The 25,879-nt window shown below is 41.4% G+C and overlaps 3 protein-coding genes across 4 annotated transcripts in view; all 3 read right to left on the bottom strand.

Moving 5' to 3' along the window:
• The window catches only part of pnpla6 (patatin-like phospholipase domain containing 6), a 37,008-nt gene extending 20,636 nt beyond the window's left edge, over positions 1-16,372 (bottom strand). For both annotated transcript variants that reach the window (XM_033623383.2, XM_033623381.2), the window contains exons 1-14: positions 16,285-16,372; positions 9,362-9,450; positions 6,814-6,867; positions 6,447-6,534; positions 6,247-6,329; positions 6,019-6,110; positions 5,754-5,894; positions 5,265-5,424; positions 4,021-4,101; positions 3,459-3,587; positions 2,452-2,532; positions 2,051-2,186; positions 1,780-1,854; positions 296-396 (exon numbers count right to left, since the gene is read on the bottom strand). In XM_033623383.2, the coding sequence (XP_033479274.2) occupies positions 296-396; positions 1,780-1,854; positions 2,051-2,186; positions 2,452-2,532; positions 3,459-3,587; positions 4,021-4,101; positions 5,265-5,424; positions 5,754-5,894; positions 6,019-6,110; positions 6,247-6,329; positions 6,447-6,534; positions 6,814-6,867; positions 9,362-9,409 (1,269 nt within the window). In that variant the 5' untranslated portion in view covers positions 9,410-9,450; positions 16,285-16,372. The remainder of the gene's footprint in view (positions 1-295; positions 397-1,779; positions 1,855-2,050; positions 2,187-2,451; positions 2,533-3,458; positions 3,588-4,020; positions 4,102-5,264; positions 5,425-5,753; positions 5,895-6,018; positions 6,111-6,246; positions 6,330-6,446; positions 6,535-6,813; positions 6,868-9,361; positions 9,451-16,284) is intronic.
• A 1,118-nt stretch (positions 16,373-17,490) lies between these two features.
• On the bottom strand, positions 17,491-21,946 carry atp5pd (ATP synthase peripheral stalk subunit d). Its single transcript, XM_033623114.1, has 6 exons — positions 21,827-21,946; positions 20,344-20,474; positions 19,121-19,217; positions 18,196-18,267; positions 17,794-17,856; positions 17,491-17,674 (listed from the first exon to the last, which is right to left on the bottom strand). Exons 2-6 carry the CDS (start codon positions 20,463-20,465, stop codon positions 17,543-17,545), a joined length of 486 nt encoding a protein of 161 aa, XP_033479005.1. The 5' UTR covers positions 20,466-20,474; positions 21,827-21,946; the 3' UTR covers positions 17,491-17,542.
• Positions 21,947-23,041: 1,095 nt separating this feature from the next.
• On the bottom strand, positions 23,042-25,577 carry LOC117255009 (homeobox protein MSH-C-like). Its single transcript, XM_033623544.2, has 2 exons — positions 25,018-25,577; positions 23,042-24,380 (listed from the first exon to the last, which is right to left on the bottom strand). Exons 1-2 carry the CDS (start codon positions 25,439-25,441, stop codon positions 23,968-23,970), a joined length of 837 nt encoding a protein of 278 aa, XP_033479435.1. The 5' UTR covers positions 25,442-25,577; the 3' UTR covers positions 23,042-23,967.
• Between the last annotated feature and the right edge of the window lie 302 nt (positions 25,578-25,879).

Here is a 25,879-nt window from a genome sequence, read left to right as displayed (position 1 = left end):
TACTATGATGAGATGTTATGCCCTTGGAATAATACGAATATTTCAATACCACACAGCGGAGAGCATTCCTAGTAAAACTTTATTGTTATTTCTCAGGAAAAAACATTTTTGAAGCATCAGAGACACTTAATTTTTAATATTTGGGGCATTTATATGGGATATATTTCATGCCAGGTAGTGGATTTTCAGTCTTTGTTCTCAAACACTGTACCTGCTGGTGTAATTACCCAGTTCTATTTCAGGAGATCAATCAACCTTATCTCATTTATGTCCCAAGAGTCTGCAGTTTACTGACCCGAGCAAACGTAGGAGGAGTGTTGCCATCCTCTGCAGAGACAGAGATCCGTCCCCGTTCGTACGCCATGTCAAAGTCCGACCTCAGACTTTTCTGTATACCTGCACAAACAAAATTCAGACCTTCAGTCTTTCATCAACATTCTGCTTTTGTTAAGTAAAAACATACATCTTAATTTCGGCGGTCACTGTGTTTGAATAGAACAAATGAAAAGCTTAATAATCCAAATAGAAGAAGAGGCAAAATATTTGGCTTGAATAAAAAAAGGATCATGAATCTATAAGCTACAGCAGGTTTCACAAACCAGAAACATGTTGGCTACACAATGCTTTTAAATTAAGAACAGCCTTTTTTAAGTCAGTGAGGCGATTATCCTATAAACCTTTATGAGAACAATCAGATGATTTGTATAACTGTGTTCACTTTTCCTGAGTATAAACATAGGTGGTTCAGAAACAAGATGGTGCACTTCAGGGTAATTTCCTGTATCTGGGTCATGTGGGTTTCACCACTGCCCCACCGTCACATATATTCAGAACATTCTGACACTAAGATGGTATTTTTCAGGCAGACAAAAGTACCACACTCTCACAGTATGGCTTCTACTCGGCTGGCATGAGATATTAAGCCTGCAGATAAAACGAGTAGGGCTGAACACACTAAGAAGACAGGAAGCGTATACCCCTTCATACTATTGGCACAGCTTATAATGCATCATATGTTGTTTTGGTATAAACACGATGAACAAAAGTACATTTTTTTAAACAAATGCCTGTACCAAAAGTTGGAAACATCAGATAGCTCAAAAATCTTTTTTTCTGTTTTTGAAACACATTGGACAGCTTGAGTAGGCCTTTCATTCTCATACTAGACAGGTTTGCAGAGGGGCAAGGAGTTTGATGGGCTCAAAACAAATCAAATCTCAGTCTCTGCAAATTCAACATGATGGACCTGTCTGCTTGTATTGCCATGAAGGCATCAGTGAGAAAATGTGGGCAGTGAGAGTGTTTGCCTTCACAGCTGTCTATCATGTTTCAACATCTGTGTCTTCATGCCTTAAATTTCTCAATGCCAATGTGCCGTTACCTGCAGATGGTTTAGATAACCTTTTTTTAACCTTTGTAACAGCACTGTGCTTCATCTGACAGAGAATGGAGAACCTGTCTTTTCAAGCAGGTACAGCGAGGTAAATAACTGTTTATACCTGTGCTTAAGAAGCTGGGTAGAGGGGTGAATAGTCTGGTATAACGTGTGTGAATATGCCCAAAAGACCAGGTACGTGTTGTGTAATGCAAATAGGTATGACATCAATGGAGCTGAGTGAGTAGGTTTAAGGACATGTGTGCCAAACCCTTTTGTGGTGTAGTTGCATCATTCAACAACTCTTCCTCGTCTTCTTCTCAAGTATGTCCCAAGCACCTCAGTAATGTTTACACACAAGTACTTTCTCAAAATAGCACATGAACAGGAGAGAAGTCCCTCACCAGCAATGTCCACAGGCATGGAGATGGTCCTGCTAAGAGTTGGCACTGTTGCTCCATCCTTCCCTTGTTCCCCTCCTGTACATAAAGAAAACCCAAAGATGAAACACTTAACAAGCAGCCAAACACAAAACACGGGAGGAAAATGGAGAGTCGAGATATTTATATAATTAAAACTAACTGACTCAACCTCTCAGAGTGACTTTAGTAGTATCTCACAGAGTTAATCATTTCCAAAGAAAATTTTATCGTCCTGTTACAGTCTTCTCCCTACCTGAAGCTTCACCCTTAATGGCAGCTTCCCGGTGCTCCTCTGTCACGGTCAGGCTGCCAAAGCGCTTGCCATGCCGTATGGGACTGGTGCGAGTTGGGTGGGGAGACGGAGGTGGCAGACGCGAGGGCTGCATTTCCTATAGGACAAGTGCGAATGGTATGTGGTATCGTGTGTGTGTGTGTGTGTGTGTGTGTGTGTATGTGTGATGGGGGAGAGTGGAAACAGAGACACAACATTAGCATTTAGCGACTCAAATCATAATAAAAGCAGCATGTGTACTGAGCTAATGATGTAGAATTCCTGATAAATGCCAAACCACATCACCAACAGATGTTGGCATGGGACCGTCTGGTGTACTGTGTGTGTATATGTCTGCATGTGCGTGTGCATGATAAACTCACATGGCTAAAGAGCTCATTGGTGAGGCCCAGATAGTTGTGCAGGGCTAGGACTGTAACTCTTTGGAGACGAACCATGATAATCTGAGCAGAATAAAACAGGAAGTGAGTCATTTTCCATACATAGAAACCGACAGATGATTTTATCAAAACCACTTCAGTTTTACGAGCGAGCATACATTTATTGCTGACAGGAGAGGGAAACAAAACAGGAGAGAGACAGAGAGAGAAAAACAGGGTTCCTACAGCTTAAGGCAATTTAGATTTAAGACTTTTCTTCAAGCCACTTGGAATGAAATTTAAGACCAATTTTACGATAACCAAGATTTGAAAAACAAATGTGAACCGACATCAATTACTTTGGGTTGGGGACAATTTTGCCCAAATATTTATTGTTACATAAAACATGATTACCTTTGTTCTAATGAAAAAGTTAGATTATCTACCTTAAATGTTGAAAAAAAAAAAGAACAGTTTCTTGGCATGGCGGAGACGAGGGTAGAACAGAGGTGGAAAGTAACTGCAGTTTGTTGACATGCTCTCTGGGCGACTCTATGTTTCTCACTCGGCATGTCTGATTCCACAGGCTCAATTCCCATCATGCTGAGTTTGAAAACCTTTTTAAATGTACTGAGCCGCAAAATCTTGAATCTGCACTTGCCCCTGTCATTCAGGATGCAGTGACAGTTAGCTAGCAGACAGTGGATCTTTAGCCAGAAACAAAATAAGAATGTTGTTCATTCCACTATCTTTATCTGCCTGATGTTTATGCAAGAGGAAATTTGTTACCTACTATTTTAAGATTTTGCAATCCAATGTCAAAAAACAATCCTAAAATCCTACTCTCCTTGTCCTAAACATTTTTAAGACTTTTAAAAGATCGATTTAAGATATTTTAATTGCAGTTAAGACCTTATTTTTAGATTACTGAATTTAATGCCTTTTCAGACTTTTTAAGGATCTGTGGGAAACCTGGAAGAAAAATCAACAGATTAACACACACAGCTCACCTGTACGACCCGCACCAGGCTCTCAGGGTACTTCTCAAATATAGAGAGGAAGGCCTCTACAGGTAAACGGAGAACAGTTGAAACCTCTGCAGCCCGTGCCGACACCGTTTTGTAAGGCTTCTGGTGGCCCTGGACACAAACATTTTACAGAACACTTCAGAAAATGTCCACATTTTAAGAAGCTCTGATGTGAGGGGTTGCTTCTTTTGGACAGTTCTTACAGTGATGTTAATTTTAATGTATTTTAAAAAAATGAAAATCAATTTAACCGTCTTTATTAAGATGGGCATTTACATCCCACTACCTCTATTCAGTCTATTACAGGATATACAGATCAATGTATGAGTCACGCGTATGCTAGACGGAGAGGGTTAGATGAGTCAGCCGGTGAATGTGAATGATGTGAGGGAGGAAAGAAGTGGGTGGGGTCCAACACACTGATAGCCAGGGCTGCATGTCTTTCAGGAGTGTGAATAATGTGTTTGCATGTTTGGAGAAAGCCTGTGTGTACAGGTGTGATGCAGCACACTTGTCTGTGCAGATTTGTGTGGGTGTGACCTACTGTGATGACATCCAGGATGCTGAGGAGGCTGTGGACACTGTCTCCTGGGTAAACTTCCTTCACCACACTTTCTTTACCATCCTGAAAGATGAAGAGGAGAAGACATGCACATCATGTAACCTACATTAATGAGCTGTTCTAGGAACTTAGCAGATACACGTAGGTTTACAGATAGAGATAAAGCCTGGACTGAAAGGACAAATATCCCATCTAAAACCCTATTTGCATGAGAGTAAAACCTGGGGACAGCGGAGGTCGTCTGTGAACTTGATCCTGTGTGAATCTGCCATGTCAGTATTTTCTAAGGTATATATTCCACCACAAATTACCTACCATAATTCGCCAAACACAGATGTCACGTGTGATAATATTAGTCCAGTGTGAATTCGCATCTCTGTGATTTAGGGTCGTATTTACATATTTTGTTCACCCTGCACCTCTGTTCGGCCTCTTTCTCAGTCAGGAATCATGGAGGTTGCGTTTACGATAACAAACAAAAGTTTTGACAGCAGTGTGGGTGCAGGAGGCTCATCTTGCTACACAGCATGGACACCCGTTCGCAGAAAGAGCAAACTTAAATCCATCAGAGGAGGGATATATCAAAATAACGTATGATAGTGTGTGGCAGAATCACTTTTGTTTGTTGAACCCACATTGGAAAAAACAGGTTAACATTGTACATCATGAGAATGGCCATCATATTGTCCCTTCTAAATGCCTTACACAGACACAATGTTTATAACATCTTTATGACTAGAAATACTTGACACACAGTGCTGAGCTGCATCTCAAATTAATCCTCAGGTGCCCTGCTTTCAGCTGATGTATATCACTTCTAAGAGGCGTATACTGGTGACCTGCTAGCTCCCCCTAAAGATCCCCTGCCCCCCTTAAAAAAGATAAAACTGGTCTACTATAGGGGGGTGGAATAGAAGAGGTTAAATACCACTGAAACTGGCTGCAGGATATGTATTTGTTATTAAAAAAGCAACCTTTGCTAACAGCCATATCGGCCTCCTTCCCTAATGAGATTATCATGAGTCAAATGCTAATAGATGCTAATGTGCTGTTAGAGTCAGAGCTCCCGTGGTTAAGCCCCTTACTGGATTTTCTCCCATGTGCTGTAACTTTTTACACATTAGGTAATATAATCCTCAAACACATAAACAACGATGGCATGCATGAAACAACCAGGTAATCAGGATAAACGGGCATGCGTGCACTGCACACACAAGCCTGCGTACCGTTCCAGTAAGGCACAATTCTAGTTTCCCATCCTGAACCACGTAGATGCTGCTGTCGGGCTGGCCCGGCCTGAAGACGTACTCCCCTTGTTGGAACTGCACGAACACCATGTGTTTACACAGCTCCAGGAAGAGGGGCTTCTCAAAGTGACCCAGCACACTGCAGTGAAGGATGACACAGAGGTTAGGAGGTTTGTACACAGTTTGTATATTTGAAAATGTGGGGCTTTTTTTAATCTGTGTTAAGTTGTGTGGAATGCTATTAACTGAGCTTTATGAGAGCAGTTTGCTTGGCAACCGCTGCACAACAAAATCACACATCTCAACTGGCATGTCTGCAAAAGCAAAGCTCATGTCTCACAGGAGTCGCTTATAAATCATGCAAATGAACTCTGTGATGTATGGACATGTTTGGGCATTTAGAACACTGTGTTTCACACAGGTAAATATAACACAATTACGCAGACGTGACAAAGACGACAAACCTACCGGACATTTTTGAGCATGTAGAGCACCTCGGAGGGGAGGTGGGAGTTGGCCACATCAAACTCGGTGAGGTCAGCCTCCAGCACCGAGGGAGGGGGCTCCTTGGCCTGCAGGGTGGGCACCTCCTTCTTAAAGCGCAGGATCCTGCACGTCAGAAAGACACAAAAACAGAGGCATGAGATGAAGAGATAGTAAAGTGCGTGCACCAGTCACAGTGTACTGGTCATTGAAGTTTTATTGTTGGGTAAGGTGAGCTTCTTTTGTGTACTTTTTGGCAATGTTGAGCATCTTCTGCTTCTTCTTTAGGCGCGGCCGAGAGGAAGAGGATGTACCCACCAGGGAAGAGGTAGACTGCGAGACCTGTTGGGAAACACATAGGTTTTGCCGTAGTAGTAGACTAAAGAGCTGAGGAATGACATAACTGAGGGTCAAAGCTAACCAGTGATAACTACAACACTATTTTGCTTACTGGCTGTTATGCCAGCCACACACTCACTTTACGCATTATCTTTCGCCCGTAGAACATGACTTTGTCTCTCTTGCGAAAGCGGTACTTGGGTGCCTCCTGAGCTTCTCGGTCTGCAAAATATAAGAAATGACAAATTACCACAGAAATACATAGAAGTTCACATTTTCCGTAACTATGATGTCATGTGAGATGTGCATGGTGAGATGGGGTTCTCAGCAATTACTGACTTCGAAGCTGGATCCTCCGCAAGATGAAGAAGATGAGGATGGCGATGAGGACTATGGCGATGCCAGCACCAATCACCATCCCCACCATCTGAGGAGAAAGGGGGAAAAAAGGCTCTGTCAGCTCGTGCATTGCAATTTAGTCCCTGTTTTAGCTGATATGTGCACAGGGTCAAATGTTACATTATGACAAAATGTAATGGCTGCAGCACTTAAATTATATTGACCTGGGTGTTTTAATGTATTAAAAATATAACTGCAGTATTTCAACTACATGTTTGTCTACAAGTATTATTGGGCTACACTTTATTTCTCTCTTCTCATCGCGAAACATGTACAGTATATTAGTAATACAATTCCCTGCACTCACCATGCTCGTCTGTAGTTCCTCCTCCACTAATATCTTGATGTTTTCAAACCCGTCCTAATAAACACAGAAATACAGAGAAGTCACTCAATCAAACAAACCTAAACTTCTTCTGGCAGCAAGTTGCTCAGTAGCATACCCAGCGGTTGCAACCTCCTGCAGTACGCTGAGACTGAAACACTGTGTGGGCCTGCAGGTTTAAATTCCACTGAAGTGTACTGGAATGTGGGAATAAGGCATTTGCCCCAGAGACAGGAATGTCTGACAATCAGTGCCAAGACACAAGAGGAGAAGGGGATGGACATCTGACCTTCTCCACCCTTCTGCCCTTACATGTGTCTTACAACTACATTTCCCAAAGCGTAAAGAAGGAAAAACCAGGGCGGTGTGGCACAGTGCAGCCCAGGGGAGCGAAGATTTTCCATGATAATACCTTAACAAACCTGTACCTGCAGGGAGTGCACAGGTCCTGAAGCCAAGATTAGTTTGTTTGTTTTGCAGGCAACCGATCCAAAGAATGCAGAAGGCACTGAATTGAAAAACGGGCAGACTGAGCCTCAAAAAAAGAGAGACTGTGCAGAGAAAATAACGAAAGAAGGTGCTCAAAAAAAGTCTATCAGGCTCTGAGTGTTCTGCAGGAGAGGCCACAGTCCACAGATCACTCTACAAGATAACCCCCCCCCCTTCCTAACTTACTTAAGTGGTTGGGACAGTCTGATCTGGCTTTGAATAGGCATAAAAAATTATGTAGTATGACCTCGTCGTAACTGATTTCCACCCTTGTGTGGTATGGCTGTGTCCATGTCAGTCACACATTGATGTAGGGAATAATATGGTCTGCTGCTGCTATGAGACAGTGTTGCTTCCCTACATACAGACAAGGCCCGGGGCTGACAACAAGACGTAATGAAAACTGATGGGAGCTGGACTCTGGGTGAGGCAGAGGGGAGACAAAAGGCAACTAAGCATGATAGAAACCAAGAAAGAAAAGATAAGAGGAAAACATAAGAATAACAAGGAAGTGGCTTGTTTGTAATATAGTGCATTGCCTTCCATAAACAAGCAGCTACACAGAGAGAAGAGAAAGCAGAGTTGTTTTCCTTTTGGCTTGATTAAGGAGACTTTTATAGGCTAACTAAAGTCCATTGAACATCAAACTAAGCACTTTTTTTTACACATCAAAATGAGACTGTCAGTGCAGGGAGTGGAGATCGTGTGGCCAAGATAAGCTTGTTTACTCTGTGTGTATATGTGTGTGTATATGTGTGTAGCCATCAGATAAAGCATCACAAGAGAAAGAGTAATATGTTTTAGTGTTCTGGCTGACAGCCAGTGAGACTACATGTCTGTTATCAGTGGTTATTGATTAGTGTGTGAGGAGCTAAGGGTTATTTGGCAGTAAAAGGCCTAAGCTGGTCACTGGGGACATTGTCAGTGAGGGCTGACAGATGGGTGAGTGCACAGGCTGGATGTGCACACAGGAATACACTTTAGCTGGAGGCTTCAAGTAGGCGCAATAGAGTTTGGAGATCAAACTGTACGTGTGGAAAGTATAGTAAAGGTGATGGCTAAAAAAACAAGCAGAAGTCTCTACAGTTTGTGCAGTGCTAGAAGGCTGAGAGTCACGTTTCACATGCTGCTATGCATATGAGTACATTGTCGTATAATAATAACTTTATTTGCATAGCACCTTTCAAAACTATAGTTTCAAAGTGCCTCACACACAAGGACTCACATAAAAATGATGGGTTAACATATATCAGAAAGAAATCGACTGTGTTGTATCTCAACCCTTTAGTCATTATATTTATTATAATTCAGAGAAACTCTTTCCCATGTAAATTTCAGGATGAGCCTGGCGGGTCTGGACACTGTACTGGGTTTTGGGTCGAGTTCAAGACATTTTGTCATGTACAGCTTCGGGCTAAGGTCTGGATCTGGAAAATAGGAGAAGCAACGTATGAAAAAAAGACAAAAGGCATAGTCTGCGCAATGTATTTGACTGGCAAGCTAACAGTCAGCAATGGGGAAAATGTCGCAAAACCTTTATTTCAAGGGGAAACTCAAAATCCCCAATAACTTGGGGAAGGCTGCTTCATTGTGGGAATATTATGACCTGCGATTGTGGCTTTTTGAACTCTCAAGTTCAGCTGGGAAAGAAGTTCTGAGTTTAATAAGGTCACTTTGAGATTGATGCCAGTATGGCAGTTTGCTGTTATGAGCTGCTATGGTGTCCTGTGCTGCTAGTGTTATCACCACTAACCATATAGTGTACTTTCTCATTAGCTAATATAAGATACTGTTGTGTAAGACCAATATGACTGTTTACAGATCATTTATGTATTATTTGTGACAGACTCTTTGTCTAAAGCAGGCCTTTCTCTTTCCCTCTAATGGATGAAATCTGGCAGTACAAATTAGGCTTCCCCTTCTGTGAGCCCCCTTTCCAATTTCCGATGGCACCCAGTGCATTTACATGTATACCCAGGTTTTGTTGCTTTACCCCAATGTGTTTTATCATTATGCAAATACATCCAGTGAGCATACCGACCTCTGGGTTCTCTGCCTGGACCTCTTGCTCCGAGGTACTCTGTCCCATTGTAACCCTGTTTCTTCATAGGGATGGTCCATCAACGGCCACTGGAAACAAACACAGACATGCACTAAGCAGGGCTTCTTTATGGAAGACAATCTGACATGTCACAGCAGAAAAACAACACAGTGAATAGTTCAATGTCTGCTGTAAAGATGGTCTATTGAAGGGGAAAACATGCCAATGTTAACTCATGCACGCAAACACCTACAGAAATTAAAATCTTTTTCCTGGCTTTTCAGCTGCATCCACGGACAGAGGCGCCACCTCACTTGTAAAAACTCGACATCCACAAATATCCACTCACACCTCAGGATGCAGCAGAGTTTCTTTGAGGCTGCTGCCCATTGTCTGGCTATTTGAGGCCTTTCTCATTTCCTGTGTACTACAAAATTACCTCAGCACAGTTTGTACTATTAAGAAAAATGCTTTACTGCAACTGTGGAGATGCATGCACACAAACAAACGCTAAATTGTTCCAAGCTACTGCAAACTAGTAAAGACACAACAGGAAATGCTGTTTAACAAATGAGAGAATACAAAGCTGTTAGCACAAGCCTTTGCCTCGGGGCAGCGGATTTGGAAGTCCCTGTTTGTATTCTTAACTGTCTGGTCTCGCTGTAACAGTCATACTTAATCTCTCCTTAAAATCGCTTTAACAGAGGACTAGAATCGAGAGAAGGATCAAATTATTGCATCCTACTGCTGAGGACACTGGGCCAAGCTTTGTCTCCGTCTCACACACATACACAGACACAGCAGGCTATCTAAATAACAGATAAAAAAACGATCCAGATGGTAACCCCTTCCCCTCTTTTTATCCATCCATCCCTCTCCATTCACTGCCCTATGGGATGATCTGCTTACTGTCCCAATTAATTTGGTACCACTTCTATTGGGGATTTGGACAGATCATTTAAGGCAGCATACAAAAAAGTGAACTGTTTGTGGGCGTAGTTTTTCTATACAGTTTGTTCTTTTTTAAAAATTTGTGAACATGTCAGTCAATACATTATTAAATGCAAATGATTGCAGTGGTGATGGGAAGGTTTTTTATCAGCTTACAACTCGATGTCTCAAAGCAGAATATTTTGTTTTTGACATAACGTACCTGTCCCTTTGAATAATTAGCTGCTGTATCATTAAAATATTCTAATTCTGCATAGAAGCAGACACTTCTACATACTGTAAATCTTTGCCACCCACGTTGCTCCTTTCTACAGTCATATAAGCATGCACATTTACTGGGAGTAGCCCAGTATGACCTGAATTCTTTGACCACTGAGCTACTGCACTACTGAAGCAACACTTCCCAAAGTTCATCCAGGCCGGCCACATACCACCTCTCTGCCCACATCTGCCAGTTCAGACTGATTCAGCTGATGTAGGCGTATTTGCTGTCGCTGGGACAACAAGGTTCATTCACTGTCTATGGACAAATAAACAGCAATGCTAGCTTAGCTTGCTGAGGTCCACCGGTTTCTCACTCCTATTCTGACGACTCCAGCAGAGAGTGAGGCTGGAGGGAAAACAGACTGTCTGAACAACACACTGTGTTTGCTGAGGGCATACAAAGTAGGCTACAGCACTAGCATGAAGAAGTCTATAAACAAGCAGGAGTCTCAAGGCTGATAGCCAAAACTTCAAGACCAATTGAGAAAAGACATTACCATAGCTGTAGAACAGACAGGCCTCTTGTCCTGTGGTCTAGGTATTCATCTAAAGGATGTCTGAATGCATGCTAATATTGGTGGATGAGGATTTCTTCATGAAGACTGCAAATGAAAACTAATAAAGAAACCTTTTTTTATCAGAATATTAGGGATGTCCCGATCCAGCTTTTTCACTTCCAATCCGATACCGATATTACAGCCTTGAGTTTTGGCCGATACCGATACCGATCCGATCCAAGCACGTATTATACATATTCACTTATTTTGTTGTCAGTCATGTTAGAAAAGGTTTGATCAAGCAAAGAACAACTACTTAATCGGGTTAGTTAGAATGATCCACAACAGTTGGTATGAGAAACTGACCTGTTTATTGTTAACAGGGTTAAATAAACAAACTTTAAACTTGAACATTAACATTAAATAAAAAATATAGCTGGTTTGCTTTGGCTGCTTTGGCCCCTTAATAAATAGAAAATGAATCAACACAAGAAATCTTTAAAATGTCTAACAGTGAAATTAAAATAGCAGCAATACTCCACACACTTGTGCTTTGGCCCCTAATAAATAAAAAAAAGATTAACACCACAAGACATCGTTGACATTTAACAAACAATGCAGCCTTTCCTTTTCAGTTATTTTAGTAGTGTTTTTGTAGTCCATCCATGGCTCCAATTTCACTAACTGTGCCCAAAACAGTGCCATCAGTGCTCTTAACCAAATAAAAATATCACTCTCAAAAAAACAGAGCAGAAAACAAATAGTCAGTTAACTAAACTGACCGCTACTCTTCCTACCCTCCGTGTGTGTGTCTGCCGTCTGCATGCTGGCCTGGTGGATTGATAGTAAGAGCTGGAGCAGATCACTGGAAGGGACTGCTTGAATCGCGGAGCGCTGGGCTGGCCGGAAAACCTGGCACGGACTTTGTGAAAAACTGGATCGGAATTCATGGATCAGCATTTTTCCATGCAGTCCGATCCGATGCCGATGCCCGTTTTTTGCTAATATCGGCGGCCGATACCGATCCGAATATCGGACCGGGACATCCCTACAGAATATGGGGATGGGCTGCAGCTGGCGTTGGATGATATGGAGACAGTCAAATATCACAATTTTTTGACCAAATATCATGACATTTTTGACTAAATACCTTAAAATCGATATGGCGATTATATTGCAGGGTTGGCTATTATGCTTTTAACAAGTATTTACACAATGAGATTTTTGAACTGCCTCAAGCGAGGGAGTTCAAGTATCTTGGGGTCTTGTTCACGAGTGAGGGTAGAGTGGAGCGTGAGATGGATCGCCAGGTCGGTGCAGCTTCTGCAATGATGCGGGCGCTGTGCCAGTCCGTCGTGGTGAAGAGAGAGCTGAGCCAGAAAGCAAAGCTTTCAATTTGCTGGTCCATCTACGTCCCAACCCTCACCTATGGTCATAAACTCTAGGTAGTGACTGGAAGAATGAGATTGCGGGTACAAGCGGTGGAAATGAGTTTCCTCTGTGGGGTGGCTGGGCTCGGCCTTAGAGATACGGTGAAGAGCTCGGACATCTGGAGGGAGCTCGGAGTAGAGCCGCTGCTCCTTTGTGTCAAAAGGGGTCAGTTGAGGTGGCTCGGGCATCTGATCAGGATGCCTCCTGGGCGCCTCCTGCTGGAGGTGTTCCGGGCACGTCCCACTGGTAGGAGGCCCCGGGGCAGACCCAGAACACGCTGGAGGGATTACATATCTCATGTGGCCTGGGAACGCCTTGGGGTCCCTCAGAAGGAGCCGGAAAGTGTTGCCAGGGAAGGGGATGTCTGGGGTGCTTTGCTTGGCCTGCTGCCCCCGCAACCCGGCTCGGATAAGCGGATGAAAATGGATGGATGGATTTTTGATAAATAATCATCAGTAAAGTGAATATAATGACTAAGAGGGTAAAAACAAATAACAGAACAGCTAGAACAGTCAGGTGACTTTACTGTAATGCAGCCCCTAAAACCAGGAAAGGATAGCATTTACGATATTACAACATCCAAAATTTAACACCAGATCTAGTGTCATATAATGATATCAACATAATATCAATATATTGCCCAGCCTTAGAAGCAACTTACTTTTAGGCATTTAATCGATTAGTCGAATGACAAATGACAAATAATCCACTTGAACTGAGTCAGCTATGGTTTCAGTTATTTTAAAAGCACAAATATCCAAAGATTATCTGGCTCCAGCTTCTTTAATAGTCTTCAAATTAGCTGATAATGAAGTTGCAGCATGCCAACTGTTTAGTCTATTAAAGACTTTTCAAAAATGTACATCACAACTTCCAAGAATATTTAAAGGTATTGTTTTGTTAGACCACAGAAAAAACAAAAACAAAGAAAAGCAGTGAACATCTCATCCTGACAGTGTTAAGTGTTTTTTTCACTATTTCTACAACAATTCATCAATAATCAAAAGAATTGTCAATTATTTTTTCTGTCAATCGAGTAATCTATTAATCGACTAATCATTTAGCTCTGATCTGACATTTGGTTATTAATAATAATGACTGTTTTGTTTTGACTGCTCAAGTTTGCAGAGCATATGTGCCAATGATACCCGCAATATCCCAACATTGTTTGTCTACATGTGAAGCAACAACACAGGCTGGCACCAGCTGCATCTTTCGTCTGATGTATTTCCTGCTTAATCTATCACACCAGTGGCTGGAAGAGGGTGGCTGAACTGCTGCATGGATGAAATTCAATCAGTGAAAGGTTGAGGATGCGGTGTCGTGTTACATGAAGTCACAAACAAACCACAGAACAGGATGCTGCCGCAAGGGACACACAGTTTCAAGGCCATGATCTCTCCAAAGAGAATCTTCAGCATTAATAATTCTGGATTCAGCACCTTTTTTGAACATTAAAAGATGTGTATATTATAATTACACCATGTGTCCTAATCCTCCAAATATTTATAGGCTATTTATTTGTATGTAATAACAAGGCTTTAATTTCAGCAGAATTGTGAATGACATTTTTAAGTGATCTCATAATGCTGCTTGCAAAAAAAAAAATTAAATATGTGGGAAATGTGGGAAGGAGTGGGATATCAACACCTGCCAAATGTCAGCAAATTTTGGCTGCAGTTAGATACTTCATTTATTTTTCTTTGGTAGCCAGCCATAACATGCAAATCCTTTGCTATTCTGAAAACTGCCTGTTCAAAAACGAAGCCTAGCTTGTGGATTCTGGGATGGTACTGTCCTCTGTAGTACTGTAAGACATTTCTTGCTCTGTCTCTTGCGCAGCAGCCTCTGTAACAAATCTTTCGTCATTCCAAGTTGAAACTTGTTGCTACACATCACACTTTGCTTTACATTGTGTCTTCACAGCATCGTGTGTGGCAATAACACTGTAAGAAAAGCACAGGCCTGCTCTCCTCTACTGATGAGACCGTAGCCAACCTCTAGCCTCCTAGCAGTGCCTCCCTCCACGCAGGCCTATTCCCATTGTTCCTACGAACAATGAGGCTAGTGTTGACTCTACTGTCCAGGGGCAGACCTGAGCTGACTACTAACACAACCATGTCTGTTTTCACCTAACACAATACACCCTCTGGGCCATGAGATTCAGAATGACAATGCATGTAGGATGATGTGTTTGAACCAAGGGTGTAGGTTTAGTTTCAACACTGGGGGACAAATGTATGACATAGGGGGTGCTCCGCTGGAAAATTTTGAGCGCCAAACACTTAACTTCCTGCATTGTGAGGAACTTTTATGCACCAATCTGTGTCTTTTCTGCACTGAGTTATGATTTTGTCAGGGTCTAGGGGTGGGATTCACCAGAGGTCCCCCAATACGATGCTATCACACTACAATACCATTGTAATTTTAAATGTTTTGTGATATGCTTGAGTATTTTGATGACATATATTGCACTATACTACAAAGCAGTACCTTTTTTTCAACTGCAAATAAAGGAAAAACTTTGTCAACATCTGTTTTTATCTACCGAGGTAAAGTTTTCAGTCTGTTAATCTCATTACAAGCGCTTTTATTGCAGCAACATGTATCTAGTGGAGTGAAAAAGCAATTTATGTTATTATTCTAGTAGGCTACAAAATATCAAAATATACTATTCTGTTTTTCCCCCATCCTTTATAATCAACACATGGTTGAAACACATACAACATGACATAACATACTTAGAAGATATATATCTGGAAAATATCTGATGCATGGTTAAAAAAAGACAGCTGCCTCTGGTTTAATATTGCACTGTCAACACAAACTTGCTGCTCTGTCACCTTTGACCCTGGAAGTCAAGCCAAACTGCTAAATTCCACTTCACACTATACCTTTATAGAAACATGTCTAAAAGTTTAAACAAATGGGAGCTAACAAGTAAACACAACATAAATCCTAATGCCAATGGCAGCAAAGCACTGACCAAAGTGAACACAGAGGTCGACATCAGCTCAGATTTCCCTCCAGCCAAAATAGTTTTGCACAATTTGCACCCACAGAGGGGTTGCCTTACTGAACCCTCGTAGATCTCTTGGCATGATTGACCGGCTGTGTTGTAAACACGTCGAGGAGACGGGGGTCTGCTTAACAGAATACTGAAAAGTTTTCTTCCTCAGGCTCGTAGGAAATGGAGCTAGTGCACAGACAGTGGCTGTTTTGACGCAGTGGTGTACCATTAGCTCAGCTAGCTAACACTCACAACAAGCCGATAAGGAGTGAGTGGAATAAGTCATTTCCACTTGGTGAAACATTTAACATTTAGTGTATATTATTATCAGTCTGGGGTTATATTCGTGGAGGTGAAAATAGCAGTATCATACATCTTCCCACCATCCAGGACAGAGGGCACCTGGCTGACTATCACATGCATAACGTAATCCCTGCTGGATAACGGTAGCTAATTTAGCTTCCTATGCTACTGAGGGCGGTTTGCTGTGCTCATCATCGCTGACGTGGGAATAAAACAAACCATCATTGATGCTGAAACGAAAATGTTTTTTGATGCGTTTGTGTTTTGCCTATTTGACCTCCACAGCACATATCTAACTGAGCTCCACCGGTATTGACACAGTTGAATGGATGGCCTCTGTTTTTCCCACTGGTTACTAACCAACGTTAAATGAAAACTCTCGGTAAATCACAGACCGAGAGCTGAACCCTATGACACATGAAACCGTGTCGGTAAATTAGACATATGTGGATGAATAAGGCATTTACCTGAGCTGATGGACTCCCGTCAATCGTCACTGACTGTCAAATAACATACAACGGAAATCATCTCTGGTGAAGCCCCTCCCAGTTGTCCCTCCTCTTTTACGTCCCCCGGAACTTTAGCCAATCAACAACCGAGACTCTGTAAAGACGGACCAATGAAAATGCAAAGCTGGTGCGAATAGCCCATATCCCGCCCATATATATGTAAATAAATAACCGGTGCCCAATCACTATTGAGGAACACAACCAGTCTGTTCATGATTGGATAATACCAGGATGATTGACGTGTGACTGTAGATAAACTGTAGAGCATTTCTGTAGGACTTGAAAATGGGACACTGACATGTATTTGATTTAAAATAAAATTTCCAAAACCGCTCTTACATGTATATCTAACATTGGGGCACATCTTTTATATATCTGTTATTCATTTTTGTATTATGTTTATATTGTGTTGTACATTGTAGCATAATGCACACATTTTTTATATTTCTAGATTTTACATACAAGTCTTATACATAGTGATGCAGCAAAAGGCACATATTTTCTTTTACACACTTTTACTCTGTCAGCATATTTCACATTATATATTTCTAAATATTTAAATACTGGCATGAAAACTGAAGCATAGTGCACATATTTTACTTATTTTACACTTATTATTTTTCCTCTATTCCTGTAATTCTCTATTCCTAACATCAAAACGACTGTAGTGAATCACAATACCTCCGGACATCAATTAAGTATTTCTGATTCTGAATGTATTGTATGTTAATATGTAATTACAGCTTTATTACTGATTATAGTGAAAAGAGTGATTAGGTTAAGGCCATTAGACGAGATATCTGTACTTCAAACACACTGCTAATTGAATCAGGAAACATCTCTGACATCACTATGATTGATTTAATGCCCATAGAAGCACATACATCTCGTTAACACATACCTATTATCACACAGTGGTCACAGATATCAATCAAAAAGGAGAACAGATTAATGATAACAATGTAATGCATGTCAGAATAATAGAAAATGGCTTTTTTAACCCATTAGTTTACCTGTCAAAGCATACTTCAAGCAACATCGCCCCCTCATGGGCTCTACCTACAATATCATAGGCTGCCTTTTCGTATTTGGTGCATTTTTGAAAACAACTCAGTTAAACACTTGAAAAGAAAGCGTGTACCAAATAATGAGGTCATTAAATAGTTCTCTTTGACATACATAAACTTTATTGTGAGGTGAGTGTCCAGTGACAGGATTACAAATCTGCAATGGGCTTGTGGGGCCACCAGGGATATTTAGCCTTGTCCAACTTGGTCTCAGGGAAGGCTTGGTTGAGATCTTCGATGGTCATCTGGTCGAAGGGGATCATGCTCTTCAGCTGTTCCAGCTGTGAAAAAATAAGACAGAAGGGAAAGAGAAGCAGAAAAAAAACAGTAAGGTTATAAATACAGGTTTGCTACAGAAGTCCATGAGGTGTTTTAGCAACAAATGCAACTACTGTCTCACCCTTTGCTCATACTCAGAGACGCGGGCCTTAGATTCTTCAATGTAGGCTAATGCACTTTTACTCTGTTGGGGAAAAAGTGAAACAATTACAATTGACAATGCAAAATGACAACACAAATCATATCACAGTTCTTATTAATTTCAATTAATTTCAGTTGTGGTTTGTCTCCCTTTGCTTCACTTTGCAAAGTCTGTGTTAGTGTTGGGTGATTTTTATGATTGCTGTACTGATGTTTAACTATTTGTGCATATTCAGTTTCTCTCAATAGTTACAAAAATATACATATAACTGCCAATTTTGGTTTAACTGTATCAGTTTTCTAATTAAAATTGAAATTTTAAAACAGTATAGCAAAGGTGTAATTCAGGCAGTAGATGGGTCTGTTTTGTATAATCACTCACAGCTTCAGCTTCCTGGGCATTGATGGCGCTTGTCTGTGTGTCAATAGGCTCAGGGATCTGCAGGGCTTTGAACTGGAAGAGGAACAGTTATCATTTACCACTGTGATGCAAACCAACAAATGCTAAACAAACTAATGAAATTATGACTAAATGCAGCAGTGTGTAGGATTTAGTGGCATCCAGTGGCGAGGACTGCAGACTGCAACCAGCTGAAACTTCTGCCATGTGCCAAGTGTGAACTCCCGGTTATGATGCCTTCAGTGTTCACTGTTCAGGTTTTTACCAGGAGCCAAATTATCTGCAAAGTAGAGCTCTGATTCTCTGCCCGAGCCCGAATGGGCCCATCTGGGTGAGGCTGTAATTTCTCATTACTGCCCCCGGGCTTGAATTGGCTTGGGTTCTCAAAAATTTCCGAAACTCCAAAACTAACAGACTCGGTGAGTTACACCAGTAGAAATACTGAATAAAGCAGTTTCAGGTGATAAACAAAATCCCTTTTCTAATGCTGTTCGGCTCATTTTGAAGGGGCTGCTGACTATGATGGCTAAATGGCCCTATCTAGAGCCAGTGTTTGGTTTGTCCATTCTGAGCTACTGTAGAAACATGGCAGTGTAACATGGCACACACCATAGATGAGGAGCAACTCCCGATGTAGCTATAAAGGTCTCATTATAAGGTAATGACAACACAGCGATTAACTAATTTCGGGTGATTATATACTAAAGAAAACACTCCTTTTGTATTATATCCATTTCTGTTCATTTATCCCCCTAAATCCTTCACACTGGACCTTTAAGCTGCACAACCACCAGCTTAAGTGATTATTTTTGCAGAGATGGACCATAAGGGAATTTAAGCTGTTGCATGCTTACAACTATTATTCACCAGCACTGTAACCCTCAGAGCTGTTTAAACAGTAACTCACCTTCTTCTCAAAGTCATCAACCATCCCAGCTTTAGCCACTGCGGTCTTGTAGTAACTCCAGTCAATGGCTGCAGGAGTCTCTGGCAGGGCAGAGAGTCTGGAAGAAAAATAATAAACAGATGAAAATGAAGGTGAGTACAGGGAGCAAACTAATCAAATAAAATAAACCAGTGCAAAAAACTAATGAGTGAGCAAGAGTTGATAAAAATAATTTGGTGGACTACAAAAAGCAACTTAGAGGGAAATTATACCCATTTCTAAAGTTCTGACATGTTATTCTTATGCTCTAACAGTCAAACAATAAAATTTTAGTGAATATGAACAACTCTCTTTCAAATCCAAAAACTTGGGTGCCAAAACTCAAACTAGTGATGTCATAGAGTAGAAAGTGTGGAGCTGCTCCAAAGACAATGAATGGTGAAAGATGCTCTATATGACACTGAGAGCACCCAGGGAAATATCCAGAGTATATGGCTACTTTATACCTAATGGCATCACAAGTTCAAAACTTGCTTCTCTGGTTTCTAGCTTTGACAGAGAGTAGGTCATGCTCACAAATACTGATTGAACCTTCCGAGGCCATGGTAATAACATACTAGAATTCTGAACTTAGGTGCTGTTTCCGTTTAATAGAGTGAGAAGAACCAATACTGTGGGAAGATGGCAGTTCTTCCAGGAGACCAATTAATAACCACAAATCCAACTTACTGATGAGGACCTGATAAGATGTACGAAAGAAGCAAAACATGAATAAAATGACAGGTTCACTAATTTAACAGCTTTGTGTGCAGCTTCAATTTCTTCCTCTCAAACATCTCATAATGGGTACAGGTACTTCTGTAGGTTGAGCACTTCATTAGTTTGACCAAACTATTTCTTTTAGTTTTCAAGCAAACTGCCAAAAATGAAATACTGAATTAAGCCCTGGTGTGTGAATACAAAGAAAGACCATCAACACGGGAGGAACTGTATAAAAACAGATTCTAGTGTGCAGATGGTCTTTTATTCATTAACACGTGAACGTCCCTCCAGCACCGTGCAAAACTTCTCGGCCAGGTGGACACTTTTACTTTATGTGTCACTCTCTCACTGCATGAAAGGTAGGATTACAGCATTTACATGCTCATCAGCAAGAAAATACATCTCTCACAGTGCATAACCCAAAAATAATGTGACTGACTGAAGCATGACTTTCTAAAGCCTGTTGTCTGTGTAAAACTAACTTGGCAGCGATAGCATCACTGCGAGTCTTCAGTGCATTGAACATGCTCCTCTGGTTGGGTGGGACCCGCTCGGCAAACGCCAGCCAGTCAATGGCCTTCAGGGCTACACGGCGGCCTGCCATTCTGCCGATCTGAAAGGTAAAGGAATCTCGTTTAGGCTAACCAAACCTCAACAAAAACATCAAAATAATCCAGGATACATGCAGCTGAGAGAAAATGTTAATGTCCAGTTTATGCTGAAGCTATTTGAGCGTTTGACATAAAACTGAACTCAAGGATCACTTACGTGTTTTTGGAGTTAACGTGAGTTTTGTTAACTAGGCTTAACTTTTGCTCGTGTATTAGAAAGTTTTTTTTTTTTGTTTTTTTTTAAAGTTGATAGTGATTTTGGATGATGTATTGTTGAATTGAGTTGCAAGATACCAATATCTTGTTGTACCATTTATATCAGTGAGGACAGAGTAAAAATTAGAAACACATTTCAGTTCAATGCAATACAAAAGTACAAATAAAGCTTCCAATAGGACCACAAGGTGAACTAACGCCTCTCTAAAGTCCCTTTCAACAAAGGTTAAGCAGTTTAACCTTCATGAAGGTGGGATTTACTGTATGGTTGTGTATTTGACTGCATTAGTTTAAATAAGGTGACCCTAATTAACTGTATACTGAGTGTGTGTGGTCAGGTTATGTGGCACAATTTTCTTAAGCATTACAATTACATTATTTCTGTGCGTGTAATGCACGTGTGTCAAGTGTAATACTAGAAGTATACAGTGGTATTATAGCATGCTATATTATGTGGAGATATATGTGGAAAAAGATTTCCATGCTGCTGACACAAAGGTTATGTAATGGATTAACACGTAAAGCATATTTGTAGCCTAGCCAGATAAAAACATGTTCACCTTTAGTTAAATGTTCATACTGCGACATTATGTCATAATGCAGTCACTCAATTTAGTGTGGCAAGTTGACGTTTAACGACCGACTGCAGACTCTAGCTATGTCTCAAGATGAAACACTTAAGTTTGTGTTATATCGCACAGACAGGTGATGTTAGCATTGACGCTGCAAGACATTAAGTTTCAGTGCCCTCGGCCTATAGTAAATAACGTCACCAATAAATATCGTACGCATGACTGCAGGTGCTACATGGTAAAAGCATGTTTTTAATAACTAAAGGAGAAGGTAAGACGGCAATAATACGTTTTTGACAAGAGGCAATCAATGACACCGGGCCCTTGACATTTTGTCCAAGACCGCTGCAAAGCTAGCTAACGGGAGCTAGCTGTATTAGCTTGATAGCCAAGGTCAGAGAAGTCTCTCCGTATCGCCAAGGTGTTCACGAAAACACCGAATGAACGTTAAGTTTGCTATTTAATATCGTGCACACTTGTAAATGTATAAGCTGCACAAATAATTATTCTAACAGGTTTTCAATAGATGTTTTTCATTCAGCAAACCGGCCCGCTAACGTACTCACCTCGCTGTACAAAGTGTAATCCGTGACAGAGTGGAACACCGGAAGTCCCTTTTCTTCATCTGCCCCAGGAGCAGCAGCGAGTCCCGCCACCGCCCTCTGCTGGACGAGCCGAGGACCCACAGCGAGTTGTACTGCCTTCGTTTACTCGTCGATACAAGGTTGCATCTGCAACTTTATGATTTACTGAATATCTGCACTTAAATGCTTTAATAGGGAAAATTCTAAAAACACATCAAAATAAACTGCACGTCGTTTTTTGTGATTATATTTAGCTTATAAACGTGACACAGGATCGCTTTTTGTTGGAGACGTGGTGTGACGAGAGCAAAAGAGCGTCAAAATCAAAACGGGAAAAGTTTTTTCTTTATTTTAAATATAATCTGTGTTATAAATTTGTTTATAAAGGCCTAGAGCTGGGCTGCAGTGCAACATACTACATCAATGTGTTACAAGTGAACCAAATAACACCCGAATTTGAATCAATAAAACGCACCACATTAAACACCAGATGGGACATTTTTTAAAAATGATTTCCACCAACTGTATAGAGCTGATCATTTGTGCTTATTTGGTATTATCTGTGAATGATTATGGGCAGTGTACGCAGGTGTGTGCAGCACCGATATGTAGCATACTACTACATTTGCACTGGAGCTGTCTTGATGGAAATATTTGTACTGGACAGGAGGTATGTGTGTATACTCCTTCAATTGCCCGTTAAACACGTTTGTGTATCTTTTAGAAATGACAGCATGTGCTGGATTAAAATGCAGGCCTGTTGACTTTTATAAAGGCTGTGTTGAACAGTAAAACAATTGTGTGATGTGAAAAGAAAAGCTTTGCAAAAATATTACAAATCCTTTTTATTTTATCAGAACAGGGGTTTAACTGATGTTGCATCGTCTTTGCATTGTGTTCATAGTAAAATCTCCTCGACAATTTATGTCCTAAGTGTTTAATGAGTACATTAAAGTCTGTATGCTATTTTTAATTTAAGTTGTGCAAGGTACATTGCACAAAATTGGAAAAATCGCATAATTATTGGGGCATTTTCAAATTAGATAACAACTACCTTTGATAAAGTCATATTTCTTGAAGGAGCACTCTGTATAGACTCCTGCTCCACTGATTCATCAAACTCTACTATAAGAAGCCAAATAATTAATGTAAATAATAATAAAAAAACAGTGAGAAAAGCTGTAAAACACTTGCAGGTCTTGTATAATGTTTATTTACTAAAATCAGTTTTTACAAGTAACTGAACATTTAGATAGAGTGATGTATGTACACAGTACAGATACAAAGATATTCAATAAATACCACATTCCCTGCTGCTCCTCGAGCGAGGCTGCAGGGCTTTATGAACACTACACATTTTATTTACATGTACAGCAAAAAATCCTCAAAGAAAATCTATGATCACTCCCATACAAGCCACGTTGTGAGAGTAAAAACATATCTAATACATGTGTTTTTTTCCCTAAAATATAATTTTGCTCCATGTTTACAAAATGTAGAAATCGTGAGTGGAGCTGCTGTAAGGAAATACAAACATTCAAACAGCAACTCGGAGGAAAACTGCAGTTAAACCAGAAACAGTCAAGGCTGAATGAGGAGAAATATACTTCAAGTGATACACTGGTCTTAAGGCACTGACACCGTTTAAGTACTTTTCTGTTGCTTTTTTAAAACCTCCGCTTCAGTAGATGATCGCCTTCATGTCTGGACACACTTTAGATGTCCGCTTTTCACAGACTGCTGCGGAGCACGGTGCGTGGACTGGAAGCACATATTTAAGGCATGTCGTTTAAAAACCTGACATTTACTTTTGGAGTATTGCCTCTGTAATTTAGGCCTGTGAATCCACAATCCACAGAGCTGTCTGAAAATGAGGAGAGCAAGTGACCTCACTCAGTCCAATTACGCACACAATTATACATGAAAATGTGTCCCAGAATTAATTGTTTTTTTTTCTGGAGGGTAGAAAATTTCTCTAAACTCCAAATTGAAAATACAAAAAAAATGTTTCCGAGGTGTACAAAACGCACCGTCCTTGTTTTATAAGTGTATTGCATGACAGAGGACAAATTTCTCTTAAAACCACACACACACACACACACACACACACACACACGGTAATACTAAGACAAATAGTACATCCCATAAGTGACGGGTCCGCTGAAGATTCCTGGGACCGGCAGACTGGGCCGCGGGAAGGCGTTTGACGGGCCCCATGTCGGAGACCCCATGTGCGCACCGAGGGGAAGCGGCAGCGCGAAGGCGGGCAGGATGGGCTTGGAGGCCAGTTTAAACTTTTCCAGCTCGGCCTCCTGCAGTCTCTTGGCTTTGGCCCTCCTGTTCTGAAACCAAATTTTGACCTGAGTCTCCGTCAGGTTGAGAGAGTTGGAGAACTCGGCTCTCTCGGCGATGGAGAGGTACTGCTTCTGGCGAAACTTGCGCTCCAGCGCCAGCAGCTGCGAGGTAGTGAAGGGCGTGCGAGGTTTCCTGTTGTTTTTGTGTTTCCTTAAAGTACACTGAGTTGGACTTGAGCTCCCTGTTAGAGAGAAATTACACAGAGAAATACCTGAGGTTAGATTCTGTTTATGCTTAACTGTTGATCATCACAGCAGGTGAACGTGTGAGGCACCAATATTAATGCAAAGACTGCAAGTAAACACACATCCTCCGGGGATCAATAAAGTATTTCTGATACTGATATCAACAAAAACTAAACTAAAAACTATATTTTAAGATGATAAATAAAGCCTGTATATGCATCACAAACTGATCACATTTAGTCGTGCGCACATGCATTGTCTGGTTCAATCATCCTCAGGTGCTGCATATTTTCTTTCATAGAACACTTGCATCTTTAGGTAAATATCAAATATGTTAAGAAATGTATAAAGACCAAATTCAGCAGCCAGATATGTGCTTCACATGCTCAGTGAGATCATCATACATCTCCAGTTTGTACATAACAAAAAGGAAAATGCAAGAAAGAACTTTACGCACAGTCTTTGCAGCTCGGGGCATTATTAACATGACTGTGACACAACAAGGACATTGTTATTTTGTGCATCTGCTGCGTAATTACGCTTTTCTTGCAGCTTTGATCGACAGTAAAAGATGAATTAAGATGGAAAAAGTATCCGTGCAAAACTCTGAGAGCAGCAGAGGGACGGACTTACGAGGCGGAGTAGAAAAGGAGGACGTCTGGAACCAAGTGCTCTGATCCTTCTCACAAAACTGCGGACTGTCCTCGCTGGAGCTGCTGGAAACACCCTGCGAGCTCTCCGCGGAGGAAACCTTGCTCTCTGCGTAAAGAGTCCTTGGAGAGAATTGCACGCCCTGTCCGGCCACGGGCTTCGGCAGGGCCAGAGCTAAATCTGTGGGGGAATAAGAAGTCCGACAGGTGGTCTTCTTTGAAATCAACGACTCGACGCTAAACGGGAGGCTGCTCCGCTGCAGTTTGTATCCTTTCTCTGTGGTCATGTCTTTAGGCTGGAGCTCCTCGCCCTCCGTGTCCGTCTCCTCTTTTTGATGAAGCTGTTTGGCGTCCTGGGACGGCGACCCCTGCACAGGATTCATCATGACACAAGGGGATGGGGCCATGCACCTCCGTGTGGCCCGTTCAGAGGAATGGAGTCGCTGATGTGTACTGTGTCCAATGTGCGTCTCCGGCGCTGTCAGCGGTGCCCAGTAGCTTTTACGCGCTGTACGGGGTCGTCTATAAAAGGACAAGGGCTGTTCCCCCCTCCCCGCTCCCACCAATCAGCTCGGCACGTTGGCTTCGTGACGTCAGCGAGTGCGGGTTTGATTGGCCCGTCGCCTTCCAAGGGAACATCAAGAGGCCTTTGAAAGGAAGGAGAAGTTAATCATACAGACCCCATGCGGTGCGGGGCCATTGATGGCCCTCACAAAGTAGCTTAGACCAATTTTAGCGCAATTAACCAGTGGGGTGGACTCTCCTGACCATTTACATCCATTAACCGGGCACTTCATCGGTGCTATCCCATGAATTATTCCCCCTCTGTAGGTAGGAAGGAGTCA

Source organism: Epinephelus lanceolatus, chromosome 3 (assembly GCF_041903045.1).
Source record: "Epinephelus lanceolatus isolate andai-2023 chromosome 3, ASM4190304v1, whole genome shotgun sequence".
Classification (NCBI taxonomy): Eukaryota; Metazoa; Chordata; class Actinopteri; order Perciformes; family Serranidae; genus Epinephelus; species Epinephelus lanceolatus.
The sequence above is the reverse complement of the archived record's forward strand: the minus strand, read 5'-3'. Positions and strand labels throughout refer to the sequence as shown.

Bases quoted from the DNA above. Each gene is read 5' to 3' on its own strand.
- atp5pd (XM_033623114.1), bottom strand. From the start codon at position 20,465: ATGGCAGGCCGCCGTGTAGCCCTGAAGGCCATTGACTGGCTGGCGTTT. The intron at 17,857-18,195 runs GTGAGTGATTAT...TTTCCCCAACAG, and splicing joins ATGCCCAGGAAGCTGAAGCT to AGTAAAAGTGCATTAGCCTA. The intron at 17,675-17,793 runs GTGAGACAGTAG...ATTTTTTCACAG, and splicing joins TCTCTGAGTATGAGCAAAGG to CTGGAACAGCTGAAGAGCAT.
- LOC117255009 (XM_033623544.2), bottom strand. From the start codon at position 25,441: ATGGCCCCATCCCCTTGTGTCATGATGAATCCTGTGCAGGGGTCGCCG. The intron at 24,381-25,017 runs GTAAGTCCGTCC...TCTCTCTAACAG, and splicing joins CTCCTTTTCTACTCCGCCTC to GGAGCTCAAGTCCAACTCAG.